The sequence below is a fragment of the Schistocerca serialis genome, chromosome 11, assembly GCF_023864345.2.
Source record: "Schistocerca serialis cubense isolate TAMUIC-IGC-003099 chromosome 11, iqSchSeri2.2, whole genome shotgun sequence".
In the NCBI taxonomy this organism is placed as follows: Eukaryota; Metazoa; Arthropoda; class Insecta; order Orthoptera; family Acrididae; genus Schistocerca; species Schistocerca serialis.
Genome location: NC_064648.1, coordinates 46867084 through 46892004, shown reverse-complemented (window position 1 = coordinate 46892004; position 24921 = coordinate 46867084). Strand labels below are relative to the sequence as shown.

General features: G+C 40.0%; 1 protein-coding gene across 1 annotated transcript in view; it reads right to left on the bottom strand.

Moving 5' to 3' along the window:
- The window catches only part of LOC126427242 (zinc finger protein 431-like), a 344078-nt gene that overhangs the window by 61694 nt on the left and 257463 nt on the right, over positions 1-24921 (bottom strand). The window contains exons 3-4 of the mRNA XM_050089482.1: positions 24701-24793; positions 19633-19725 (exon numbers count right to left, since the gene is read on the bottom strand). Coding sequence (XP_049945439.1) covers positions 19633-19725; positions 24701-24793 — 186 coding nt within the window. The remainder of the gene's footprint in view (positions 1-19632; positions 19726-24700; positions 24794-24921) is intronic.

The following is a 24921-nucleotide window of genomic DNA, read 5'->3' as shown; positions in this document are numbered from 1 at the left end:
AATAGAACATCTAGTAGCTTATGCTCAAGGCAACTAAATTCTGCAGAATGAAATTATTCCACAAGGGAGAATGGGATATTAACCTTATTTATGGACTCACATATTTCAAATTTTATCTGTATGGTAAAACATTTAGAGTAAAAACAGATAATGTGGCATTAAAATGGTTGAAACTTCCTGGCAGATTAAAACTGTGTGCCCGACCGAGACTCGAACTCGGGACTTGCCCGCAAAAGGCAAAGGTCCCGAGTTCGAGTCTCAGTCGGGCACACAGTTTTAATCTGCCAGGAAGTTTCATATCAGCGCACACTCTGCTGCAGAGTGAAAATTTCATTCTGATTAAAATGGTTGTTGGGTTAAAGAAACATTACCAATAGGTTGACATCATGGGCAGCAAGCCTAAGCAAATTTGATTTTGAACTTACACATAAAACTGAGAAGAAGCATGCACATGTAGACAGCTGAAGTACAAAAGCAACAGTATTACATACTACTAGGAATATCTGAGAACTACAAACCCCAGTACAAGTCTTAGAGAGGGAAGTAGTTATTAAAATGGTTGCAGTCCGTAGAAGATAGTGTTTCAGCTAGGGATAAATTTGTCACAAGACGACCAGTATTTAAAGGGTCTAAGGAAAGTACAGAAGGTACTATCACCAAAGTTGACGTTGGTTTCAGAACCTGAGCACAAAGACTTGCCCTTTAATTTGGAGTAGACACAGCATCAGTCAGAACTGATCGAAGTTTCCATATCCACTTCTGTAACAGTAGCAAGGAAACAAGCACATCATGAGTGCTACATAATTCACGCATAACTTGTCAAGTGGGAAATATTGATGAAACTTGTAAGAGTAAAAACTCAGTGACTGTTAATAACTGCAAAAGACAAAGGAAGATATGTGGAAATGGAGAAAGCAAAGTTACAAAAATGTCACTGAGAGGAAATCATAGTCAGTCTGAGTATGGTAATAAGAGCGGGGCAGGATTCCTGCGCTGTGGAATTGCTAATGGGACAAGGGAGGAAAGAGAATGCAATAAAGAAGTGTTCCAGACAGAATTGTACTTTCAGCAAGTAGAGGAACGTGGGTTGGACCCTAGCTTTGACAGGATGATAGTAGGATCTAGCTGTTTCAAGAAGTGGATGGGTACATCAGCAATGAGGGTAGGATGAAAGGTGAATGCTTTCTTATTAAATGGAACAGCATGCAACATAATGGGGCCTACTTTCTGCATGTCCACCACGACTGCTGGGATAACTCACTTGACCATTTCCCAGCCACATTTGTACTGGCCAGAAGAGCCCATGGAAGTGCCACCTGCCACAAACCTAAGCAGTTTAAATATAACTCTAGGGCCAGAACTAATGTCATCTATAAACATATTTCTGAACCAGGAGGGACCAATCTCCCTGGAAACCTTATTGCGGCATGTAAATTCATATTGTGAAAATCAGCACCAGAAAGAGACAACACTGACTATTGTCATACCAACCACTGCAGTTGAACTTGTTCTGCTGGGCCTGATGTTCTTCTGGTACATAAAAGACAAAGAACATGATCAAGTTCAGACAGAGCTATAGTTCATATTCCACTGGGTTGCATAACCTGAGCATAAAAGCAGTGGAATGAAGCAGAATGCACAGTGATATAGTATGAAGAATAATCGATTCATTTTCACTTTTAAGTGGAGAGTTAGAAAAAATTGTGCAGGAAGCATAGTAATGAAATTAGTTCCATGGTGTTTGAGTTAAGGTGCAGGGAAAGGGGCCCTATGGAAATGTGTAAGATTCAGTGAAAGGGTTAATGTAACTAATTGTTAGAATGATACTTAAGAGGCGAAATAAGGATGGAAATACTGGTTGCCAGTAACTCTGGTGTAATGGGTAGTACAGTTTGGTCAATCCAAGGGACAGAGTATTTATAAAACAAAGGTCAGTGTAATGTACTAACAATAATTGGTAAAAAAAAAAAAAAAAAAAAAAAAAAAAAAAAAAAAAAAAAAAAAAAACCATGCCAGAGCAGAAGTGAGTTGAAACAGGGCCAGCTGCAGATCGGTGAGTTATGCATTGGAAAGCAAAACATGGCCAACTTGCTTTGCAAAGCAAAGCCAGCTGGGCATAGTATAGCAACAGCCAATGCTGCAACATGCTAGTGGAAAGACAGAAGCTTTTCATCAAACAAACATAATCTGGAGCATAGAAGTACTAAGCAGTTTATGTACTACATGATTCTTGTCCCACTATCACAGCCTACACCAAATTCTTGTGACACACATAGTGACATCCTGTAATGCAGCATGGGGTCCACATTTGAACACAAGACAAAGCAGCCTGCCCTGGGTCACAAGCAAGCTGCCTGCTCACTCTAGGCATTGCCTTCTGTGAAGATGTGTCAGAGTTAGACATACAGCAGGTCTCCGACAATAAAGGCCACTCTGCCAAAGCAATCTGCGAACAGTTTACCTTGATCCAACACGTCCAGCAAGTGCTGCAAGCTCATATGCCAGTTGCCGTGCAGTACTAAGGCAGTCAGTTGTGACCTTACAGCCAAATAACAGTCCTCTCTGCTGAAGTCACACGTGGTCAACCCTGCCCGGGACTTTGGGATACATTTCAGTCTCTATGAACTGTCACCACATCCAAGAAACAACAGAACAATTCACACTAGGGCATCAGGCCACATCAATTTTTTACTGTCCTGCTTCTTTCTATGGCCCTCCACTGCCGAGTCTGGTAGGCATTTTCTCTGTGTCAAACTGCACTATCTGTAGATGTGTACACAGCAGTTGTGGATGTGGGGCTACCCAACAAACACTACCTCATTTCATACGTGCCCTGACATCATTGGCATAGTTGCCAGTTGACTGGAATGCTATCTTCAATGCAGAACATGATTGTACGGACATCTGGTTGAATGTTTGTAGGACTGTATCATGAATTAAACACAGGACAGGGAAGTACTTGTTTGTTGCTTTAATTGCAGATATGAGTGTCGTTTTGGTCATTTTACATTCAGTCCTCAATTTGCAAATGTAGTCTTTTTAATTTCTTAGTTCACCCTTACTAGCAAGCCAATCAAGAGTGGCTATTTCTGGTGGAGGAGGACCAAAATGCCACTCAGCTGCTCTGTATCCATGTTGTTTTGCATATGCAATTACCTTCAATTTATAGCCCACATCATATGAAACCTTTTTTTCCATTAGGAAACCACTAAAGAAAATATTACTCTGTTACCAATAACACAAATCACTTTCAGTTCAAGTTCACTGGCACTGTAGACTGTAGTGACACATCTTCGGCTAGACAGTGTTCTGGGTTTGTGATGGCAGGGCAGGAGGGGGGGGGGGCAGGGGGGTGGGCAGTTTTAGCAAGCTTGTGAAGCTCCAGCAAGCTTGTGAAGCTCCACAACTCATTTTTGTCGCATCAGTGCACTGCTGCTGCCAGTGGAATCCAATATTGCCAGATAGAGATAGGTTTCCCACAGCATTGAATAATGGCCTTTCTTAAGGCTGGCAGGAATTTTAAATCAAACACTGGACATTTATATATTAATTTTGAGTATAAGACACACCTGAATGTTGTAGGAAATTTTTTGAAGAAAAAAGTGTGTCATACTCCATGAAGTATGGAATGCTTTTGTTCTCTCTAAAATATTAGGTCAAATTGATGGTGTTTCCTTGTGAGTGACACTCTTTGGGTCTCAGTGACCTGACCTCCTTTCCTAACCTTCTTGTATTTATTACTAACTCTTACCAGATGAAGGAACTAATAATTCCAAAAGTTACGGAAGTTCCTTGTACCTGTATGTGCATGTATTGTCAGTACTAGCTATTTCACGTCCTGAAGTTAAGTGGAGGCCAGCCATTTTGCCTCACAAATTAGTAGTTTTGAACCATTCCAAAATGTAAGTATAAGACTAAGATATAATTTTCTGAATATTATCTTTGTTTTTGCATCTGTAGTATCTGTTTTCCTGTCTGAGGAGGAAAAATGTAAATGATTTCCCACATCTATTTTTTGAAAGCTACAAGTAGATGTTACAATGATAGGAAGAATCTTTGTCTCCAAAATATATACCTAACGTACTGATCAATATGACACTTCCTGTGTGCTGATTTGAACTGTGTAGACTATGTTACAAAGTACATTTTGTTTGGCTACAGTGTTATAGGTATTTTAAGTTTGAATTCATAATATTTGCTGCCAGATATGCAACTAAAAATACTGATTAAGTTTTGATATCCGAAGAAGAATTTAATGTCAAGGATTCTTACTACCCAGAAGGTAGTTCAGGAAGAAAGTTTACATTTTTTGTTAGTTAAAATAAACCTAAACAACTTTTTAAAAAATGGTGCTGTAAAGCAAAGATTTTATGGGGGGATTATTTTGTGGATGAAACAATAAAAGTTTCATTTGCTGAATATATGAATGCTGGTGCATTGCTACACATTTGTACTAGCTGTCTGCTAAAGATAATGAATAGTAAATCAGAGAGAGAGAGAGAGAGAGAGAGAGAGAGAGAGAGAGAGAGAGAAATGTTGCAAAACTATAAGCAAATCAATTACAGTTGGTTCCATGTACAGAAAATGACAAGAAAATATCACAAGACTTCAGAAGAAAAGAAAGAGAGCAACTTAGCAAATGTCTACATTTAAAGTAAAGGAAAAGAGGAAGAAAGAGTTGTGAAGAGTATGTACAAAGAAAGTAAATGCAAGATCACTCATGTCACTATAGTGTAATAATCAGAACCCTATTTAGGTTCACACAAATCCCCACAAACTTCAGCAAAAGCTACATCCACACTTGGAATTATGCAGTAACAAACAAATTAATTGTTCCAGTGCAACAGCTTCCGTAATGTTTAAGGAAACATTAACTACACAAACTGAATAACAATGTTTCGGAAAAAGAGAAGCAAACAGTTTAATTTTTTTACAACAGAGATGACAATCTGTCAAGCACCTGACAGATGGGATACTTATCATTTAAAGATCAGAAGGCTAACTAAGACGCACAGAGTTTTGGAAAAACACTACATAATATTTTCAGCTCAGGGAGCTTATAAGCAATTTTAGGCAGACACAGAAATGGGGCAAATAAAAAATACTTTCATTCATTACACATTTTGTTGGTTTACAATACACCTCAATGTATGCGTGAAAGTATCATGCCAACTCTATCTGGTGAATGCACTGAAAAATGACAATGAAAAAAGCATTTTTTCATGAGGTAAGGAGTTACTGGAAGATGTAGTCCACTGTTAAATTCATGTGTACTAAGAACTGATGTATGAAGTGTAAAAACTGTAACTCATAAACTTCACTCCAAATTTAATAATGAAGTTGACTGGCAAAGAAGTAAAATGGAAAAAATGGATTAATGTTGACATGCAACAAAAATATGCAGAAGGTAATGGTACCATTGCTGATGCAGTGTCAGTAACTGATAAGCACATTTTATATTTAATATTACACTGCTTCATTAAAAAAACTCACACTCTGCTGAATTGGGGATAAGTGCAAAATGGATCTCTCAAATCTGGAATCCACAGACAGACTTTGTAGATAATGATTCTCTGATTAATGAAGACAAAAGTCAAAGTGCTCATCATCATCATCATCATCATCATCACTTGGAACAAGTACAGGCTTCACAGGTTTTGCCTGGATGCTACGGAAACATTTTATCATGCCATAATCACTAATGAAATCTAACACATGAATGTTTCTATTGCTGTGTTCTTATATACATTACAGCTGATTTAAAGAAGAAGATATCATGTCTCTAAAAAGTTGACAATTTGTTGAGATGGCTACACTCCCCTATTTGAAAACAAGTACATGTTATCCAGCTTGTGTTCGAAAGTATTTAAAGTGGAAATGGACTGTTATTCTTTGCAGCATGTCATGGTAAAGTTGTGATGGATGCTATTGGTGGTACAATGAGGAGAGGAGTGTGGAACCAGATGAAAGACAGAAAACGGTATGCTGGCTGAGCTACAGATTTTTATAAATGTGCACAAACTCAGATTCAAGCAAAAACCATGTTTTATGGTACTGGAAGACCTGTACAACTGAGTGTGCATAACTTACATTCAGGTCAAACTTTTTGCTCATATTCGAAACTACTATTATTTTTTACCTTAAGCTATCATAATATTCTTGTCAAAACAACCCTGAAGCTTGAAAAAATAAAACATCTTCTCATAACTGAGGACGCAACCCATCAAAGATGTTCTGGGTATTCAGAGGTGTAAAATGGTTCTTGCGGGGATCAAATGCTGGCAAGGATGTGCATGTTGATCTGACAAATCCTGGATTGTTTATCATTGCAGAAATTTTAAATGACGTAGGTATATAAAAATTTCTATGGCATCTCTGAAAATGCAGAAGCTATGGTAATGTCTTTGAAACCCATTACAAAGGCTACAATATATTCGCACAATACGAAAGTGACAGCACTTTTTGTTATAACTGAGCAAATTTGAACATTAACAAATTAACCAATGATTATTTAAAAAGGAAAAGATATTACTCGTGTCTTTAGAATTGGGACCTACAACTGTGTTGCAAGATGAATTTTTTTAATAACAAAATGTAATACAATGAAAAATTGAAAGACTTGTGTTTAAACTGTATGATTTATGTATAGTTTTGGTTTCTTAGAGTATCCAAAATTACATTATGAATGACGCTATTTGTGTGAGCCATGTATAGAATCTATAATGTCCAAAATGCAATTAGTTTTTGACTTCTATCTTCAAGATTTCAAGTTTTTGATACAATTATTGCATGCCTAATTTAACACATTCCTTATGTATTTGTATTTTAAAGGAAGGGAACAATTCAAATAATTTATGATTTAAACATAATTATGAAAAAATTCTTTCAGGAGCTATCTTTCGTTCCACATAACCAACTGTGTGAACACATTATCAATCATTTAGAAAAGGAAATGTTACTATAACAATTAATGAAACTCACTTTTCATATGGATGATTACCCAAGAGGAAACTTGGAATCACTCTTTCCTCAGCTGAATTGTACTTTTGATTCAACTGACCTTTAATGAGTAAGTATACTGTTGTATTCCATTAAGAAATAATTTTCTCTCTATCCACAGCAACTACGAGGCCTACCGATCGTACAACAAATTCAAATTATTTCCAACATCAATTGGTGGATATTTAGTGCTTCAGTCATTTCTATGTTGAAGTAAACATATTTATTAACTAATTTACAGGTTCTGCCAATTCTCCATTGCATTTTCTTCATATGAAATTACTTTTAGAAGCGGTGCTCATTTTTAATAATATTCCAATGCACCCTTTGGGTTGTTCATGAAAATTATTTCAACCAATACCTCAGAACAAGAGTAATTAGTTTTTATGTTGGAGAACTACTGCTACACAGCTGACCCATCACTATTCCTCAAATATTCTGAGAAACAATGGTGCACAGATTACATTAACCTCTCAACAGAGCCACATCATTTTATGACAAGAAATTAAGAATCTTCTGACATTTACTCAGCCATAACCTCAGTTGGGGAGCAGAATTATTTTGAGAAAATATTAAATTCTTTATAAACTTTACAACCAAAGACAATATGATTCATCACTGAAGACTTAGCACACATGCACTGACTTAACTGTGTTGCAACAGATATGTACAATACAAATCTGTGTTAGCAACATCTGTACTCAGACACTGGGCTTAACAGACCAAGTATTATTTTGAACATTATACATACTGGTTAGACAGAGATGAAAGGAAACAGTTTACCAGTAAAATGAAAAAAGGTTATGCATATGTACCCATTTGCAGCAAGTATTTGGTTGGTATATGGTTCATGGCATTTTTTCGTAAGTTTAATAGATAACAGGTACAAATAAGGGAGACTTAAATAATGAACGAAATGTTCTCCATTATTTCCAGCAGTCTCCCAATGCTGGGATGACTTTCATTCTGTAACTGTAGAAGTCACATGGTTTTAAGGTGAAGAACACTTTGAACAAGGTTCACAGTGTATTTACATCTTGAAGGGAAGTCCCTTGAAGGTTGTTCAATAGAGAGCAGAAAGGGAGAAAATCTGAGGGTGCAAGATCATTTGAATTAGGTGGGTGTGCAATGATTTCGAAACCCAATGTCTGTGTACCGTTTTTTGTCAGTCTAGCAGATTGTGGGCAGGTGTTATCCTGAAATAGTGTGTTCCTGGCCATTGTTCATGTACTGCATATGCAACACATCTCAGTTGTTGACAGTAAATGTCAGCAGTAATCAGTGGTTACATTTCAAGAACACAATTGATAGTAAACACGCAGGATATACAACATTATCTTTTGCAGATGCCTTTTGTTGCTGCTTTGTTTGGGCTCAGCCATTCCTTTCTTTTCCTTATTTTAGCAAACAGCCACCATTTATTATCAGCATAATGATACAGGGCAGGAATGATTGGTGTTGTTCACAAGCAACTGATGACAGGCAAGCAAAGATGCACCTATGGCCATCCAATTTTGTGATTTTGGTTTAGTGCATGTGGTATTGGTACACCCTATTTTTGAGCCTTCCCCATTGCACGGAAATGTCAGAAGGTCATGAAATGACCACAGTTCATTGAATTTGCCAGTTCTCAAGTACAATGACATGGATCATTGTGAATGAATGCATTTAAATGACCTTCATCAAACCCCGAAGGTAAGTACTAATAGCAAAACAATTCTCCTTAGAATTACAAAACCATTTTCTTGCCCAGCTCTGTCCAATGGCATTAAACATAAACAGAGTGCAAATGTTTCTGGCTTCCTCCACTGCTACCACAGCTGTACAAAACCCAAACAGATGAGTATGTCAACAGTGCTCCAATTTCTCCACTGGGCACTCCACTTTCTAGTGACCACAGTTCCACTCACTATCTCCAAATGACAAAATGTAAACTCAAAGAGCAACAGTGAATTACAAATAAAAAAATTTACAATTGATAAATAGACCCTCAGCAACTGGAATGCCAACATGTAAAATGAAAAAGCTATCAATTTATGCACCAGCTTAATATTTAGGGAAAACTGAAATATCAGGCCATGAAAACAATAATTTCGTAACAGTAGCTGAAAAACTGGGCGGAAAAGTTATCATTGAAATTAGATCCATAAGACTCAGTCAGGAAGTCTGTACTTGAACAGACATCAGTTCCATCAGATGAATGGTCAAATCAATCACAAGAATCATCTGGTGACAGGAGGAGGAACTCTTCTTCTTATGATTGTAACAATCTAATTACTAAAATATTGTGCTGAATTTACAGTATGACTGAAATATGCAGTAGAAGTAGAGAAAACTTATTGGCAACACATTACAACCTTGATCTCCCTTTACTCGGGAAACTACACTGTTATTGTGTTAAAAGAATTAAATTTAGAAGATCTGAATCTTAGCTTAGCAATAAAAAACTGGGTCATAGTAATAAAAGATACCTTGGGAGGAAACCTGAATAACATACAATGTCCCACAGGGCTCAGCATTTGATTTATCCCGACCTACATAAATGTTGTGCTAAAACCATTGGAGGTGCCTTGAAAATCTGCAATGCTTGCCAATGACAAGTACATTTATAACTGGCAAACACATTCTTACTAGAAGCAGCCAGGAGGATAATGGAACATGTTAGCAACTGGTTTACAGGCGACAGAACAAAAATTCAACATTTGTACTTACATAAACACACATCATGCAATTCCAAACAAATCCAAATAACTTACAGATGCAAGGAGATATCAATGACAGACACTGGATGAGGATCCACGAGTTAAGTTCTTGAGCATTCGGATCAATAATAAATTCAGGAGGGACCAGCATGAAAATGAGTTAACCAAAAAGCTCATATCTGTCTGCCTTGCAATTAATGAATGTTCTTCCAGAGTGTCAACATTCTGAAATGCTTCCTAGCATACTTTCACTCAGTAGTATCCTATAGGATAATCTTATAGGTCATGGCAGCTACTATATACCAATTAGTATTTACCCTATACAAGCTTGTAGTAAGAATGTGATGTGATATGATGTTGACAACTGAACACCTTGCATAAACCTCTTCATTGACCTACGGAATCTTGCACCTACCAGTAATGTCTACTTCTTCCAGTAGCAGGCCATTTCTAATTGCTTTACATCTTATAAAACGAGTCTTCCAGGTATGACGTGAACTGGTAGCTGCAACATTAATAAGGGTAATGTGCTGTGCAATATGGGCAAGAAGTTTCTTGGTAGTGACCATGATTTATTATTCAATTTATATAATGTGATGAACAGTTTAGTGAGATTAGTACTGAACTGAATCTGAAAGGAAAGGAATTCTGTAACAAATTGAAGAAAGTTTAAAATATTAGAGAACACATAGATGGACCAAAAATAGAAGAGATGGAAAACTATCAGAACTATAATTTTTCATATGGATGGTGTACCACTGCATTGGAGCCTGCACAAAAGAGCACTTCTTAACAGTTAGCTGCCTGAGGGATTGATCAGCTAAAGGGGGTGCAGACCCGAGCTTGAAATTTGCTTCATCTCACACTATGGCATCTTTTTTATTGGTGGGAGTTTGTGAAAGGCTCCACCTATGTGCCTCCTCTTCCAACAACTTTGGATGAACTATGATGCTACATGGGAACAGCAGTGAGTTTCCTACACCGACATGCTTACATATGCGTGAATGAAGTCCATCGCCTGGATGCTTAAATGTGTTGAAAAGAATTTTGATATTGCTTATTAGTAAATGACGAATCTAATCCTGAACACAGCTGTGAAAAGCACCTTAATGTTGTATGTGCACACATATAAAATGTAAGCAATGGAAAAATCGTATGGTTCCTTTGTAAATAAAGACTTTTCAGGCATGTATAGCAGTAAAAATCTGACCCCAATTCTGTACCTTTATTTATGACAAAGTTATAGCCTCGTAAAATCTGATGATTTTAAACATCCTGAGGAATTGCTTATACAGGTATAACTACTTCCAGTAAAATATGATAACCTTAATTTGTCTTGATGGGTTGCACCTATTATTGAATGCTTCTGAATTTTTTCATAAAATTAAAATGTTATTCATTTGTTCATTCTTTGATTTACACATTGCATTCCATAAATGAAGATGTGGATGGATGTGGGATGAGCTAGGCTGCAAATCTGGAGGCAGAAGCTCGCACAGGAATTTACCGGCTGCAAATAATATTTACAACTAGCTGTTTGTGACTAGTGCTAATCTACTCACACTGCTAATTATGGGAACTGCTAATAGATTATTTTGTATGTATGCATGTACGTATGTATGTATAAGTACTTTCACTACTATTAAAAATATCACTGCTGCTCCTACTACATTAATCGGCTACTTATTTTACCTAGTATCTCCAAATACATTGATACTTCACTATCCACCAAATGGCGCATGGCAAAGGGTACCACATAACCCTGCTGGTCATTTCCTTTCCCATTCCACTCGCAAATACAAGGGAAGAAGACTGTATGTGTGCCTTCATATCAGCCCTGATTTCTCAAATTTTATCTCCATAGTCCTTATGTGCAATGTATGTTGGAAACAAAAAAATCGTTCAGCAGTCAGCTTCAAATAGCAGTCCTCTAAATTTCTCAATAGCATTCCTCGAAATAATATCACCTTCCCTCTGGGTATTGTCATTTGAGTTCCTGAAGCATCTCCATAGTTACACTTCTGTGTTGTTTGAACCTACCAGTAACAGAAGTAGCAGCCTGCCACTGAATTGCTTCTCCAACAAAATGTTACTTGCTATGTTGCTAGCTTGCTCTAGCTTCTCATACAATTACCTAATAAAATTCCCAATTCTGCAATTAATACAGAATCTTGCTGGCCATGTGCCAGTATCAAAATCGTCAACACTATTTTTCTGCATCATTATTAAGCCCTAGCATTTTATGCTCCTGATACCACGAAGACTGCATGTTGCTCTAGCTGACAGAGCTAAGATGTTCACTGCGCAGCTACATGTGCTACTCAGGTTCACTGTTATGGTCACATATCCTACTCTTAGATTTGCTACTCATGTTTTTCTTTTTTTATATATAGTTTTTGGGCGCAAAACTTCTTCGGTCATTAGTGCCCAGTCTGTGGCTTAGGGAAAGTTAAAAAAAAAATTGTAAATCAGCAGCAATGGGAGTGAAACTTAAAAAGTGGGGAAACTAAAAAACAGAAGGAAAGCTTAGAAAACAACTACAGAAAGTGGGGGGGGGGGGGGGGGTGTTTTCCCCAAAAATAGCTTCAAACGACCGACATCATCTCACTGACACTGATAAACTCGAGGCCGTGATCGGCTGATCGAGTGTCATCTGCTAAACTGGAAGATATGTCAGGCAACAGCTGTAAACAGACGCGTAGCGGAGTAAAATAGGGGCACTGAAGTAAAAAGTGTCTCACCATCCACAGCTGAGAGCAGTGGAGACAAAGTGGGGGTGGATCGCCACTTAAACGGTGTCAAAGGCCAAAAAGACAGTGCCCTATCCAGAGTCTAGTTAAAATTACCTCCTCCCAATGACGAGTTCGGGAGGAAGAAGTCCAAGCACAGGAAAGAGGTTTCACATCCCACAATTTATTATTGAGAAGTGCAGACTAATGTGTGTGCCATAAAAGAGCAACACAAAGACATAAAACACTCTGTAGATCGGTGAAGGGAATCATGCGAACAGTATGTTGAAGAAGAGAGACTGCAGCCTTGGCAGCTATATCGGCCATCTCGTTTCCACGGATACCAATGTGTCCTGGGATCCAGAGGAATGTCAGAGATTCCCCCCCCCCCCCCCCCCCCCCAAGTGGAGGCAGTCCTGCATCCGGTGGACCAGAGGGTGGACAGGGTAAAGAGCTTGGAGATTGAGGAGAGAGCTGAGCGAACCTGAGCATATAATATACTGTATCCGCTGATGGCGACAGATGTCTTGGACAGCCTAAAGAACAGCGTAAAGCTCCGCAGTAAAAACCAAACACTGGTCAGGAAGCTGAAATTGATTAGGGGTGTCGCCAACGATATAGACACTCCCAACACCAAATGATGTTTTTGAGCCGTCAGTGTAAATAAATGTGGCATCCTTCATTTGTGCACATAGAGTAGCAAATGCCCGGCGATAAATGAGAGAAGATATACCAACATTGGGAAAATGACAAAGGTTACGGAGCAGGCAGGTCCGGCGGCGCAGCCAAGGCAGTGCTGTACCTCCAAGTCATCAAGAAAGTTTTAGGAAAAAGGAAGGAAAGAGAATGTAGCACTTTACGGAAAGGATCCTGATGGTAGTAGAGAGGAAGGGTGGCCTGCATACATTAAATCCAAGGCGGCGTTGAAAAAAAGGTCATGGGCCGGATTAGCAGTCATGGGAGACAGATGGCTTGCAAAATGACTCAGAAGGGCAACTCACCAACTGGACAGCAGAAGTTCAGCAGTCGTTGCATAAAGGCTTTCCACAGGGCTGGTGTAAAAAGCTCCAGATGCTAAACGCAATCCACGGTGGTGGACAGAGTCGAGACGCCCAAGAATAGACGGCCGAGCACAGGAGTAAACTATGCTTCCATAGCCCAATTTCGAGCACACTAAGGTGCGATAGAGGCAGAGAAGGTGAGCCGAAAGATAGGAAACTTGGGAGGACCAGCACAGTTTTCTTTCAAACATAAGACCCAAGAATTTAGCGACGTCTGCGAACAGAAGGTCAACAGCTCCTAGATGAAGGGATGTCGGAAGAAACTCTCTACGACACCAATAACTGACACAAACGGTCTTACTGGGAGAAAAGCGGAAGATGGTTTCAATGCTCCAAGAGTGGAGGTGATCGAGACATCCTTGAAGACGTCATTCAAGAAGACTGGTCTGTTGAGAGCTGTGTACATTGCAAAATTGTCCACAAAGAGGGAGCCCGAGATATCGGGAAGGAGACAATCGATAATTGGATTTATGGCGATGGCAAACAAGTACAACACTTAGCACGGAGCTCTGGGGTATCCTGTTTTCTTGGGAGAAAGTATGGGAGAGAGTAGTGTTCACCCACAATTTAAATGTGCGCTCTGCCATAAATTCACTAATAAAAAGGGGCAGCCGACCTCGAAAGCCTGAAGAGAACAGGGTGCGGAAGATGCCTGTCCTCCAACAGGTATCGTATGCTCTATCCAGATCAAAAAATATTGCTACTGTTTGGCGTTTCCTGAGAAAATTGGTCATGATATAAGTGGAGAGAGCAACAAGATGGTCGGCTGCAGAATGATGCTTTCGGAAACCGCATTGGGCACGTGTTAAAAGGCTTCGCGGCTCCAGCCACCAGGCTAAATGGCAATTCACCATACGCTCCAAAACCTTACATACACTACTCATGAGAGAAATGAGGCGATAGCTAGAGGGGAGATGTTTGTCCTTCCCAGGTCTCGGAACAGGAACGAAGATAGCTTCCCGCCATCTTCTAGGAAAAGTACTGTCGGTCCAAATTCGATTATAAAGGTGAAGGAGGTAACGCAGACTATGGAATGATAAATGCAGGAACATTTGGATGTGGATACCATACAGTCCTTAGGCGGAAGAGCAAGAAGAAGAGAGTGCGTGTTGGAGTTCCTGCATGGAGAAGACAGTATTATAGCTTTTGCTATTTTGAGAGGAGAAAGTAAGAGGTCGCACTTCCGGTGCACATTTCTTCGGGAGAAAGACTGGCAGGTAATTTGAAGAGCTCAAAATCTCAGCAAAGTGTTGACCCAATGAGTTAGAAATTGCGACGGGGTCCACTAAGGTATCATGTGCGACAGTGAGCCCAGACATAAGGGAGAAACTAGGCACACCAGATAACTGTCGGATTCGACTCCAAACTTCTGAGGAGGGAATGAAGGTGTTAAAAGAGCTAGTGAAGAAGTCCCCACTTGCCTTCTTGCTATTGCAGATGACGCGACGGCATGGTGCACATAACAGTTGGACAAAGTAGGATGTTGGCAGAAAACATGAAGAGCATGTCGCCGCTCACGTATTGGGTCACGGCATGCCTTGTTCCACCAAGGAACTGCGGAGGAGGGGGGAGGGGGGGGGGGTGCTGCGGCAAATTGCAGATGCAAGGCTTTGAATGTTCCACAGGTATAAGAGTAACTTCTGTAAAATGAGTGACCTGATCGTTGACGCTAGTAAAGTGACAGTCATCGAATGTCGCTAGAGACGAAAACAGTGCCCAGTCAGCTTGGGCAAACTTCCAGCATCATAGGCGCAGAGAAGGCAGTTGTGGCTGCAAATCGAAGGACTCATGGAAAATGGTCACTCGAGTGTGTATCGGCAAGAGCGAATCATTAAATGTGCCGAGCTAGCTGAACAGTACCGACCAAAAGGTCCAAATGAGAGAAATTCGTCGTGGAGGCAGAAAAAAATGTAGGTTCCCCTGTGTTTAGGCAAACAAGATTCACTTAGTGGAAGACGTCAATCAAGAGGGAGCTTCTCGGACAAGGATGCGGAGATCCCCAAGGTGAGTGGAAGGCACTGAAGTCCCCACCCAGCAAATAGGGAGGTGGGAGCTGACCAAGGAGATGAAAGAGATCAGCTCTTGCCATTGGTGTGGATGATGGAATGTATACAGTACAAAGAGAAAAGGTGTATCCAGAAAGGGAATGACAGACAGCAACAGCTTGGAAGGAACTGTTTAAGGGGACTGGGTGATAATGGACGGTATCATGGAGCAGAATCGTAAGTCTGCCACGTGCTGGAGTGCCATCAATAGACGGGAGATCAAACCGGACTTACTTACTTACAAAGCGATCATGGGGCCGTAGTTTTCTTTACTGAAGACAGAAGATGATCGTCGAGTAGCATCGTAAGAGGTTTGACAATTCATCCCCATTGTCTCTAATGCCGTGGATATTCCAATGGATAATTGACATAGGGTGGACAGCAAAGGAAAGAATCTTATCACGATTGCTCTCAACTCGACGACTGCTGAGAGCCGGCAGCCGACATCGTGGAACGACATTCAGCCAAAGGCATAAGATCCTGACCCATAGGTTGTTCAGGGGCAGCTCCTGCCACCAGCGATTGGCCAGTTGATCGGCCACCAGCACTGCGCCTTGGTGACACAGAAGATGGCCGAGGGCGGTTACCTCGAGGTGAAGCTGTAGATGAGACATGCCGTGGCAGAGAAGGAGAGGAACTTGGTTCCTTATGAGCCTTCTTCGCGAGTAGGCTCTTTTTTGGAAGCCCGGGTGTCTGATTTTGGGGCTCGTGATTTAGCAAAAGCCAATGAAGGGTAAGCCGTAGAGTGAGCAGGTGATAGTGTGGAGGTTGAACAGGTGATCTTTGCACTGGCCGATCTGATGACCGTGACACTGAAGGTGAGATCACAAGAGTGCGTGGCTGCCTCCTTGGTAGGCTGAGGAGATGCAAGGACAGTGCTATATTTACCTGCTGGAGGCACAGTGAGCTTTTGACTGGCAAATAACATATGAGCAGCAAATGTAGTCACCTTTTCCTTCACTCTGATTTCCTGAATAAGCTGTTCATCTTTGAAAATGGGGCAATCTCTAGAGGAAGCAGTGTCGTCACCCACACAGTTGATGCAACAAGGGGATGGAGGTGGACAAGCATCCTCTTGGGCATCCTTGCCACACGTAATGCAATTGGCCGGATTGGAACACGACTGGCTGGTATGATTAAACCACTGACACCGATAGCAACACGTAGAGTTGGGGATGTAAGGGCACACTAAAATTATCTCATAGCCCAATTTAATGTTTGATGGAAGATAAACTCTGTCAAACGTCAAGAAGATAGTACAGGTTGGTACCAAGTCCTTGTCAACCCTTTTCATGACTCTATGAACAGCTGTTATGCCCTGGTCAGACAGGTAGTTTTGAATTTCCTGATTGGACAATCTGTCGAGTGAGCATGTATAAACCACCCCACGTGATTAATTTTAAGTGTGGTGCACTTCCACCTGGACAGGAAAGGTGTGTAGCAGTGAAGTTCGCAGCAACTTTTGTGCCTTGAGGGCACTGACTGTTTCTAACAAGTGCTATTTCGTAATCGGGAAGAAGACTTTTCAGGACCTGCAGTTGTGTCGACACCTTTCTGAATAATGAAAGGGTTGACTGTGGAGAAGTCTTGACCTTTGTCTGACATGAAACAACAAGGAATTGTGGCACTGATGGAAGAATTGTCCATGGCTGAGACTCATTTAACTTTCGCTTGTGAGCAGAAATTGTAGACGTAGAGGAAACCATTGCTGAATTATCCCCCATAATTACCGGCATCTCCGACGACGCACTCCTTCCTTGAGGAGGGCCCTCTCTGAGGGCACTCCCGCATTAGGTGACTGTTCACACCACAGGTCACACCTCCTGAGCAACGGACGGAGGGACCAATTAGCATGTTCGGAAGGTACCAGCTCAGGTAATCACTCCTCCCTGGGCCTGGCCATTACCAGGAAGTATATACGTGTCCTGTCTGTCTACCCGGGGTGGGGAAGTACACGTTACCGTCACGGACTACGCGTGGGTCAACGTTCACACACGCACAGTGAGGAAAGAAAGAGAAAGGGAGGAACAAATGGTTCAAATGGCTCTGAGCAATATGGGACTTAACTTCTGTGGTCATCAGTCCCCTAGAACTTAGAACTACTTAAACCTAACTAACCTAAGGACATCACACACATCCATGCCCGAGGCAGGATTCAAACCCGCGACCGTAGTAGTCCCGCAGTTCCGGACTGCGCGCCTAGAACCACTAGACCACCACGGCCGGCCCCAAGGGAGGAACAAAGAAAAGGAAAGAAGACAGGTCGCGAAAGCCGCAGCGGAGAAGTGGGTAAAGAGAAGAGGCAAGAAAAAGAGAAGGACAAATGCAGGGTAGAGACTTTCTAGTATAGAAAGCAAAGAAGAGAGACTGATTACAGTTACAAGCATCTGTCTCCGGACATAGGCATGAAACATACTCCCATAGGGGGAGAAGAAAAGGGAAGAGGCGGTGATGGGGGAGGGGGCAGGATGGAGGATAGGGAACGATGTGGAAAAGGAAGGTATGCAGCCCAGAAAGGAAAGAGAGCCACACTACCTCAGGTTCCCATGATTGCCATGCACGTATCCACAAGAGTTGTGGAACCCCTGGGGGGAGCTGTTGCTCAGGTGTCTACCATTATTTAATCTAAGTTACATATTTTCAAAGTAACAAATGGGGTGTACATCACCGATTTCAGTGATAACCGCATGACATGGTTTTTCAGACCACACAACCAGCAACACACTGTTCTGCACGCTTGGTATGGGAGAAGCACTCCATGCAGTGGACACTATACCTGAATCTCTGGCACCGGTGCTATGGCACCATCTTGCTCGACCTATGATCTCTTGGAATCCATATGAAGGCCAGTATGACCTTTTGTATTTTCATGGTAAGTGGTCACCAACTACAATCCAGCCACTTTGACAACTACAGCTATGCCCTAGAACACCCTACAGTTCGCTGTTTTGTTTAAACTCCTCATATGCACACCCCTGACTACTATGGGTGGCATTCTCATTGCTGCAAAACCCTTCTTGTGGAACAATACTACTACCATTTTACTTACTGTCCTGTCTACTTGTGATGCCAATGCATCCCTTTAATTTGTTTAAAATGACATATGAGTCTTTGTGACATTAAGTGTTGGCCTGTTAGCTGTGAATCAGCTACACTCCTTTACATACTGTCTAAGCTGTCCCTAGAATGATAGTTTGGTTCCTTGACCTGTATGCTTGTATAATCACCACACATTTCAGTGCCTGAAGAAGCCAACATTTCAGCGCCTGAAGAATCCTTTATAACTGCAACATTTGTTTACAAACAATAAGATCAAGAGTGAGCCAGTACCAAACATTCTGCAATTGTGTGTTGAATGTTCCCCGGTCTTCGCCTAATTTCATTCCTGTGACATCTCTTGTGAGCATCTCTTTCCCTTACCAATTTCATAAATCGCATTTAAAAAATTGCTCTTTCTTCTTTAGACCTGCCACGACTCAAATGGTGAGGTCACACATGGTTTCATCTATGTACAATTATTCACCAAAAGCCATACACAGAGTTTTTTTATTACTGAAAATTTTATAACTAATACAACAGGTACCACAGAAGCTGTCACAACATGTACAGGTTTTAGCCGAAGTATCAGGGCTGATCTACAACACACAAATTTTACCTCTGTTTTTCAAACCCCCAAAAATTTTTAGGACAAACTCAAGAATAACTATGGTTCACACACAAGATAAGAACAGCCAATGTTTTTTTTTTATTGTATTTATCAGAAGTTATTGAAAGGAGGAATATTTCTCAAAGGACCTACATTTCATCTAAATGTGAATTTTGTGCATCCATCACACACAGCCATTATACAATATAGATGATATCAACAACGTCAGCCACAAGTCCCATTCCACTTCTATTTAAAACAGTCAGCACGTACCAGGTGATATGAAAGTCAAGTGCCGGAGTACAAGAATACTTTACAATTACGAACAGAAACAAGTTCCAGTAAACTGACAATCTGTGAGAATTCCACTGCACTGCATCTTTTACTCTACACACTTAACAAAACACATTACTTGACTCAAAGCAATACATAAGAGATGTGAATACTTACAATATTCTCTGTTGCATTCAGTTCCAGATTTAATTCAGGGTCCTTCTTGATAAAATCAGTGGACCAAGATATTCCCAGTGGGTCTTTAACAGACTGAAAGAAGAAAACACTCTGAATTATAACTGCTTGCTAACTTCTGTACATACAGGGTGTATACGTGGACAAGGAAAAAAAATTCCCAGAGTTCTCCTGGATTTCCCGGTTAAAAACACACTTTCTCCCAGGTGAAATCATACTTTTTCCCTGTTAACTGACAGTATATTTTCTCTCGGAACTGTGTAACTTATCAGTCCTTTGAATGATTATAGTCCTTTGAATGATTATGGTTTTATACACAGGCAAAGAATTTCCCGGCACTTTCGAAAACTAAATACGGGGAAAAAAACACGTTTCGGAAAGATCTTTGGTGTGCAGCAACACGTACGCTGCATATTTTCGTATTACGAAAATATATATATTCGAATTTCACCGAACACCGCATGCTACTTTCCGAAGCATTGAAATCGAAATTGCAATGCGCTTTTGTAAGCCAGTCATAGCTCATGTCACGTGATCTCGCCAGCCGATGACAGCGGGTATTCAGAGCTTACAACACGTGATGTAGTCAGCCAATAGCAACATCACTTAAGTAGCGTGAACACACAAACAGAAAAAGTTAATGGTTTAAATTAATATACATAGTGTTGCTACATGAAACGAAAAGATTTCACATATAATATTGGTCTATAAGATTAATACACTGAAAGAGAAGCTACGCTTTCACATATAATGTTGGTCTTTTATGTGTGTATTACAATTTACGATATATCACACAAATGTGCACGTACAATTTTTAATAACGACATAAATGTCTGATCTTCTGGGCTCGAAATTCATCTAAATGGCTCATCATAAAAGAGTTGATTTTTAAATGAAAGTCAAACGCTCTGATTTAAGAAATTAATCGTACATTCTCGCACATAGTTCAACCTGCATAAAAGGAAATTTGCTTTGATGGTGACGCTTTTCACACCATCATTTGATATATTTTCAAGTGACCAGTTAGAAATAGGTTTGTTTCTGCAGTTGCCAGAAAGCGACAGATGACATGCGTCACCGCGCTTGCACAGCTACAATGCCGTAGGGAGCCCATATGTCCGAACGTGTAAAACATTAAAAGATCTTACATTATGTCATAAAAGAAACAAGACATCAGAGTATACTCCAAAAGCATTGGAATTTTGTGACTCACACTAAAATGTGCACATACAAAGTGCACATTTGTATGTCCAGATTCCCATTGAAGTAAGCGACGGCCTGATATTAAGCTTATCAATGTGGTTTTCAGGACGTAAATTTTCTTGGAGTACCAATACTGCGTTATCTCATGTTTGATTGTTTATTATGGCATAATGCCACACGTGCTAGAAGTTGAAAACACACGCTTGAAATGCAGCGAACAATGTGTGGAATTAAACACTTCGTTTCAAATATATTGTCTGCCTCAGCGGAAAAGATTAATAAAAGAAAGTTTCTTTAGCAAACCGACAAAAATAACTTCATTGTTATGTAAGGCAGTTAATGCATGACTGTCAGGAAGGTGCAAATAAAATAAAAATTTTAGCCTTCCATAATTATGTAAATGTATTTTAATTCACTTGATAGCTCCCGGCTACAGAAATCTATTTTGTTTTAATTTGACGTGAGAGCAGTAAACGAAGAGGAAACAGCATTATCACTAATTGTAAACATGGGTCACGTGGAGACTACCCACTTCCCCACTATAACTCAGACTGCTCTGCGCATCAGCCCCGGGTCTACGATATTTCCGAACCGGGGCAATACCCCGCCATCCCCTCAAGCGTTTGAGATAGGACATTAAAAATTTAAAAACAAATTTCAAAATATATTCATTTTGTAGCGCACAGTTTTCTGTAGAGTCTGATGCATAAAACATATGTGTTCGAGGAAATGTAAAACATGTTATTTGGTCTTAAGTCCGCTGAAGTGCAGTGCCTCGCCTCCCTACACAGCATTCTTCTACCACACGTCACTGTATTTTACTATGTGGAATTGAAACGTATATTTTGTAATGGATGCCATCAAACCATATTCAGAACAATGGGAATTAAAATGTCCTGTGCTGCCTCTCTTGCTTACAGTCAGCTGCTTTGACATCCTGTCCCTCTTTTTTATTTAAAAAAAAAAAAAAAACTATTCAGAAAATGTGCACTCTTTATTCCCTATCAGCTAACAATTTGCTGCTTTGTGTGACATAAAATTAAATATAGGATACATAGACCCAGTAATGACATGAGACAAGCAAGACAATACACATTTATTCAATCCTTAGCTCTTAGAATTTTTTTCTCTCTAATCTTGCTACAGCTTTGCATGATGCACTTTCCTAATATTGAAAAAGCTGTTAATACAAATAGGACCCAAGATTGGTGTGGTTTCCTGATCTGATTACGTCTATTTTGTCACTGTCTGCTAGATAAAACAAACTAAGCCTTTCTAATACTGCAACCATTGTAACACACACTAAATAAACGAGACTTTTTTGGCACAAACGGTCTTTTTTGTAATGACAGAATATAATTCACAAAGTACCAATATCAAATGCCTATTGGTCCTACTACAAGCAACAAGCTTTACGTTATGGAATAGTTTCACACTTCATTCATAAGCTCCAGTTTCTCAAGCATAAGATCGAAAAGTAGTAGTACAAAATTTTTATACAAACTTGGAATCGTCATATTGATCCATAATTTGTGTGATGTCCCCGTTTCTTTTCCTTCCTCGTTCTAACAAACAGTCTTGTTATCACTAATTCTGTAGCTATTCCTGCCAATGTCAAAGTTTATTCACATGTTAACTTCACTAACTCTGCCAGAATCACCGGTTTAGTTATTCCGCGATTATTCTCCAGTTAGGCGTTGTTACATGTTCATACAACGCGTTTTCCGCGCTTCTTCCAGAACCGAACTTAAAGTGGCTGCTAGATGGGGACTGTACAACTGGCCCTTACTAGTATAGCAATCTGGCCAAAAATTTTCAGACAAAATTTCATTTTCTTCGATACACCGAGAAGGTAATAAGTAATCTTTCTTACCTGTTATTTGTTTATTTCCACTCCTCTAGTCTGTATCTATGGATTTCGCTAATAATTATAACAAAGCTCATAATTCGCAAACCCAATCAAACAGACAATCAGGCAGCAGTTGGCATTCAGCCGTACACCTTGACTCGGTCAGCTTGTGTAGCCGCTTTTGTCTGTATGAAAATTTGTTTCTTCATGCGACGAGGGTTCCCCCGACAGATAAATCATGTACAATATGGATGTATTCACAAATCAACATAGAATGTGTTCAAAAATGTTAGAAAACTGATAGGGATGCGTTTCAACGTCATATGGATAATCGATAGACTTACATGCGCTGGATGTTAGTCGCTTTATGCAACAAGGTTTTCTCCCCTCAAGAATATGAATTCTCCACCCCCCCTTCCTAGGTCTGGACCTGATGCACATGCATGAATCTGACAACTTGGGTGCTCCAGTAAAATTTTTCCCGGTAGCATCTAGCTGCTTGCAGAGACTGCTTACACAGCCAACAGCCACATTTCTGTAGCCAGAAGCGGGGGAAGATACTACTCAACTGTGCATGCGCTTGATCCCGCTCATAACTGCTAAAACGAAGCTAATGTAAACAGTTGTGACGTCACGCTCATCGGAGGCAATTTGTTATTACGAAGTCTTCCTAAAGCCTTTGACACATTTTGCTGTTGGTAGACGCTTGTATGAGCACTGTGTTTTGTTGCTGTATATGGCGCATTTCCTTTGCAATCTAAGTTTTATTTTCGTTTTTTCTGTTGTTCATGTTTTATTGTGCTGCAGTATTATCTGCAGTAGCAGGATACAGTAATATCCTTTGTTAGAGTATCGGTTCTTACCAGTCAACATTACAAAAATTTAACTGAAAACAAAAACAATGAAAATTTCCCAGAATTAGAAAAAAAATCCCGGGTTTTTCCCAGTTTTCTCCCGGATGAAAAATTCCCGGGTTTTTCCCGGATCTCCCGGTTGTTCCGGGTCGCATACACCCTGACATATGACACAGCTCTCAATATCCTTTCTTATGAATGTCATCCAACTTCGCAGACATTCTTATAGCTTGGGAACAGTACCTGTCAGAATGAATCCGAATCAGTTCCAATGTCCCTGATTTTGCTTTCAGTCATTTTGTATTACTTATTTGGCATACGTTCACTTTCTATTCCCGTCACATAATCCAGAGGCACTATGGCCTGCTCTATCGGGTGGTCATACTCCCACATACAAACTTTATATACGTGTGTGGCAACGTTTCAAAATTAAACTCAGATAATATAGAGATGCAAATAATCATCCAGCTGTAAACCCATAAACAAGAGGAGGTTTTGGTTATTAATTGAATGAATATGGCATTCCAAACATTATCATCAAAATTAACCAAATTTACTGCTATTTACACGGTTTCTTGCTATGTCACCTTGTATTTTCAGTGACCACTTTTTAGGAAACAATGCAAATTTGTCATGTGTACTGGGGGAAAATCACAAGAAACTACATACAGCCAATGCAAGATTTCAGTAATGATGTAAATACTACAGTGAATAGTGACTGGGAACTCTAGAATATACACCCATCACATATCGCAGTTCAACATCATCTGTTAGAACACTGCGACACAGAGACATGTGACCAGATTAACAATTATTTCCAAGAGGAAGTCTTCCTTGCTCCCTTGACACCAAATATGTACTTAAGGCATTCATTACATAGAATCACAATAAAAAATTAATGCAAGGGTAAGGGTTGATAAAGATATGCTTGTCACGAGTGCAGTTAAGATACCATTCGTAATAACCTACAAGTAACACATCTAACTACAGTCAACTGGAAGACCATGAACATTCTTGATAATAGCTGGTATCATAGGTTACAACTATTCACCATCCATGAAAATTTAGCTTCAATGCTCCATTTTTGTGTCATAACATTCTTACAACACTTTCTGCACAATAAAGTGTTTTTGTGAAAACTTACATTATGCTCAGATCCATCAGCATCTTGTTTCAGTTCAGGATCTTGCTTTACCCAAACACTAGGGCTTTCAGTCTTTAATGGGTCTTCAAGAAACTGAAAAAAGCAAAAAAAGTGAAGTGATCAAGGCTCTGAGCACTACGGGACTTAACTTCTGAGATCATCAGTCCCCTAGAACTCAGAACTACTTAAAGCTAACTAACCTATGGACACCACACACATCC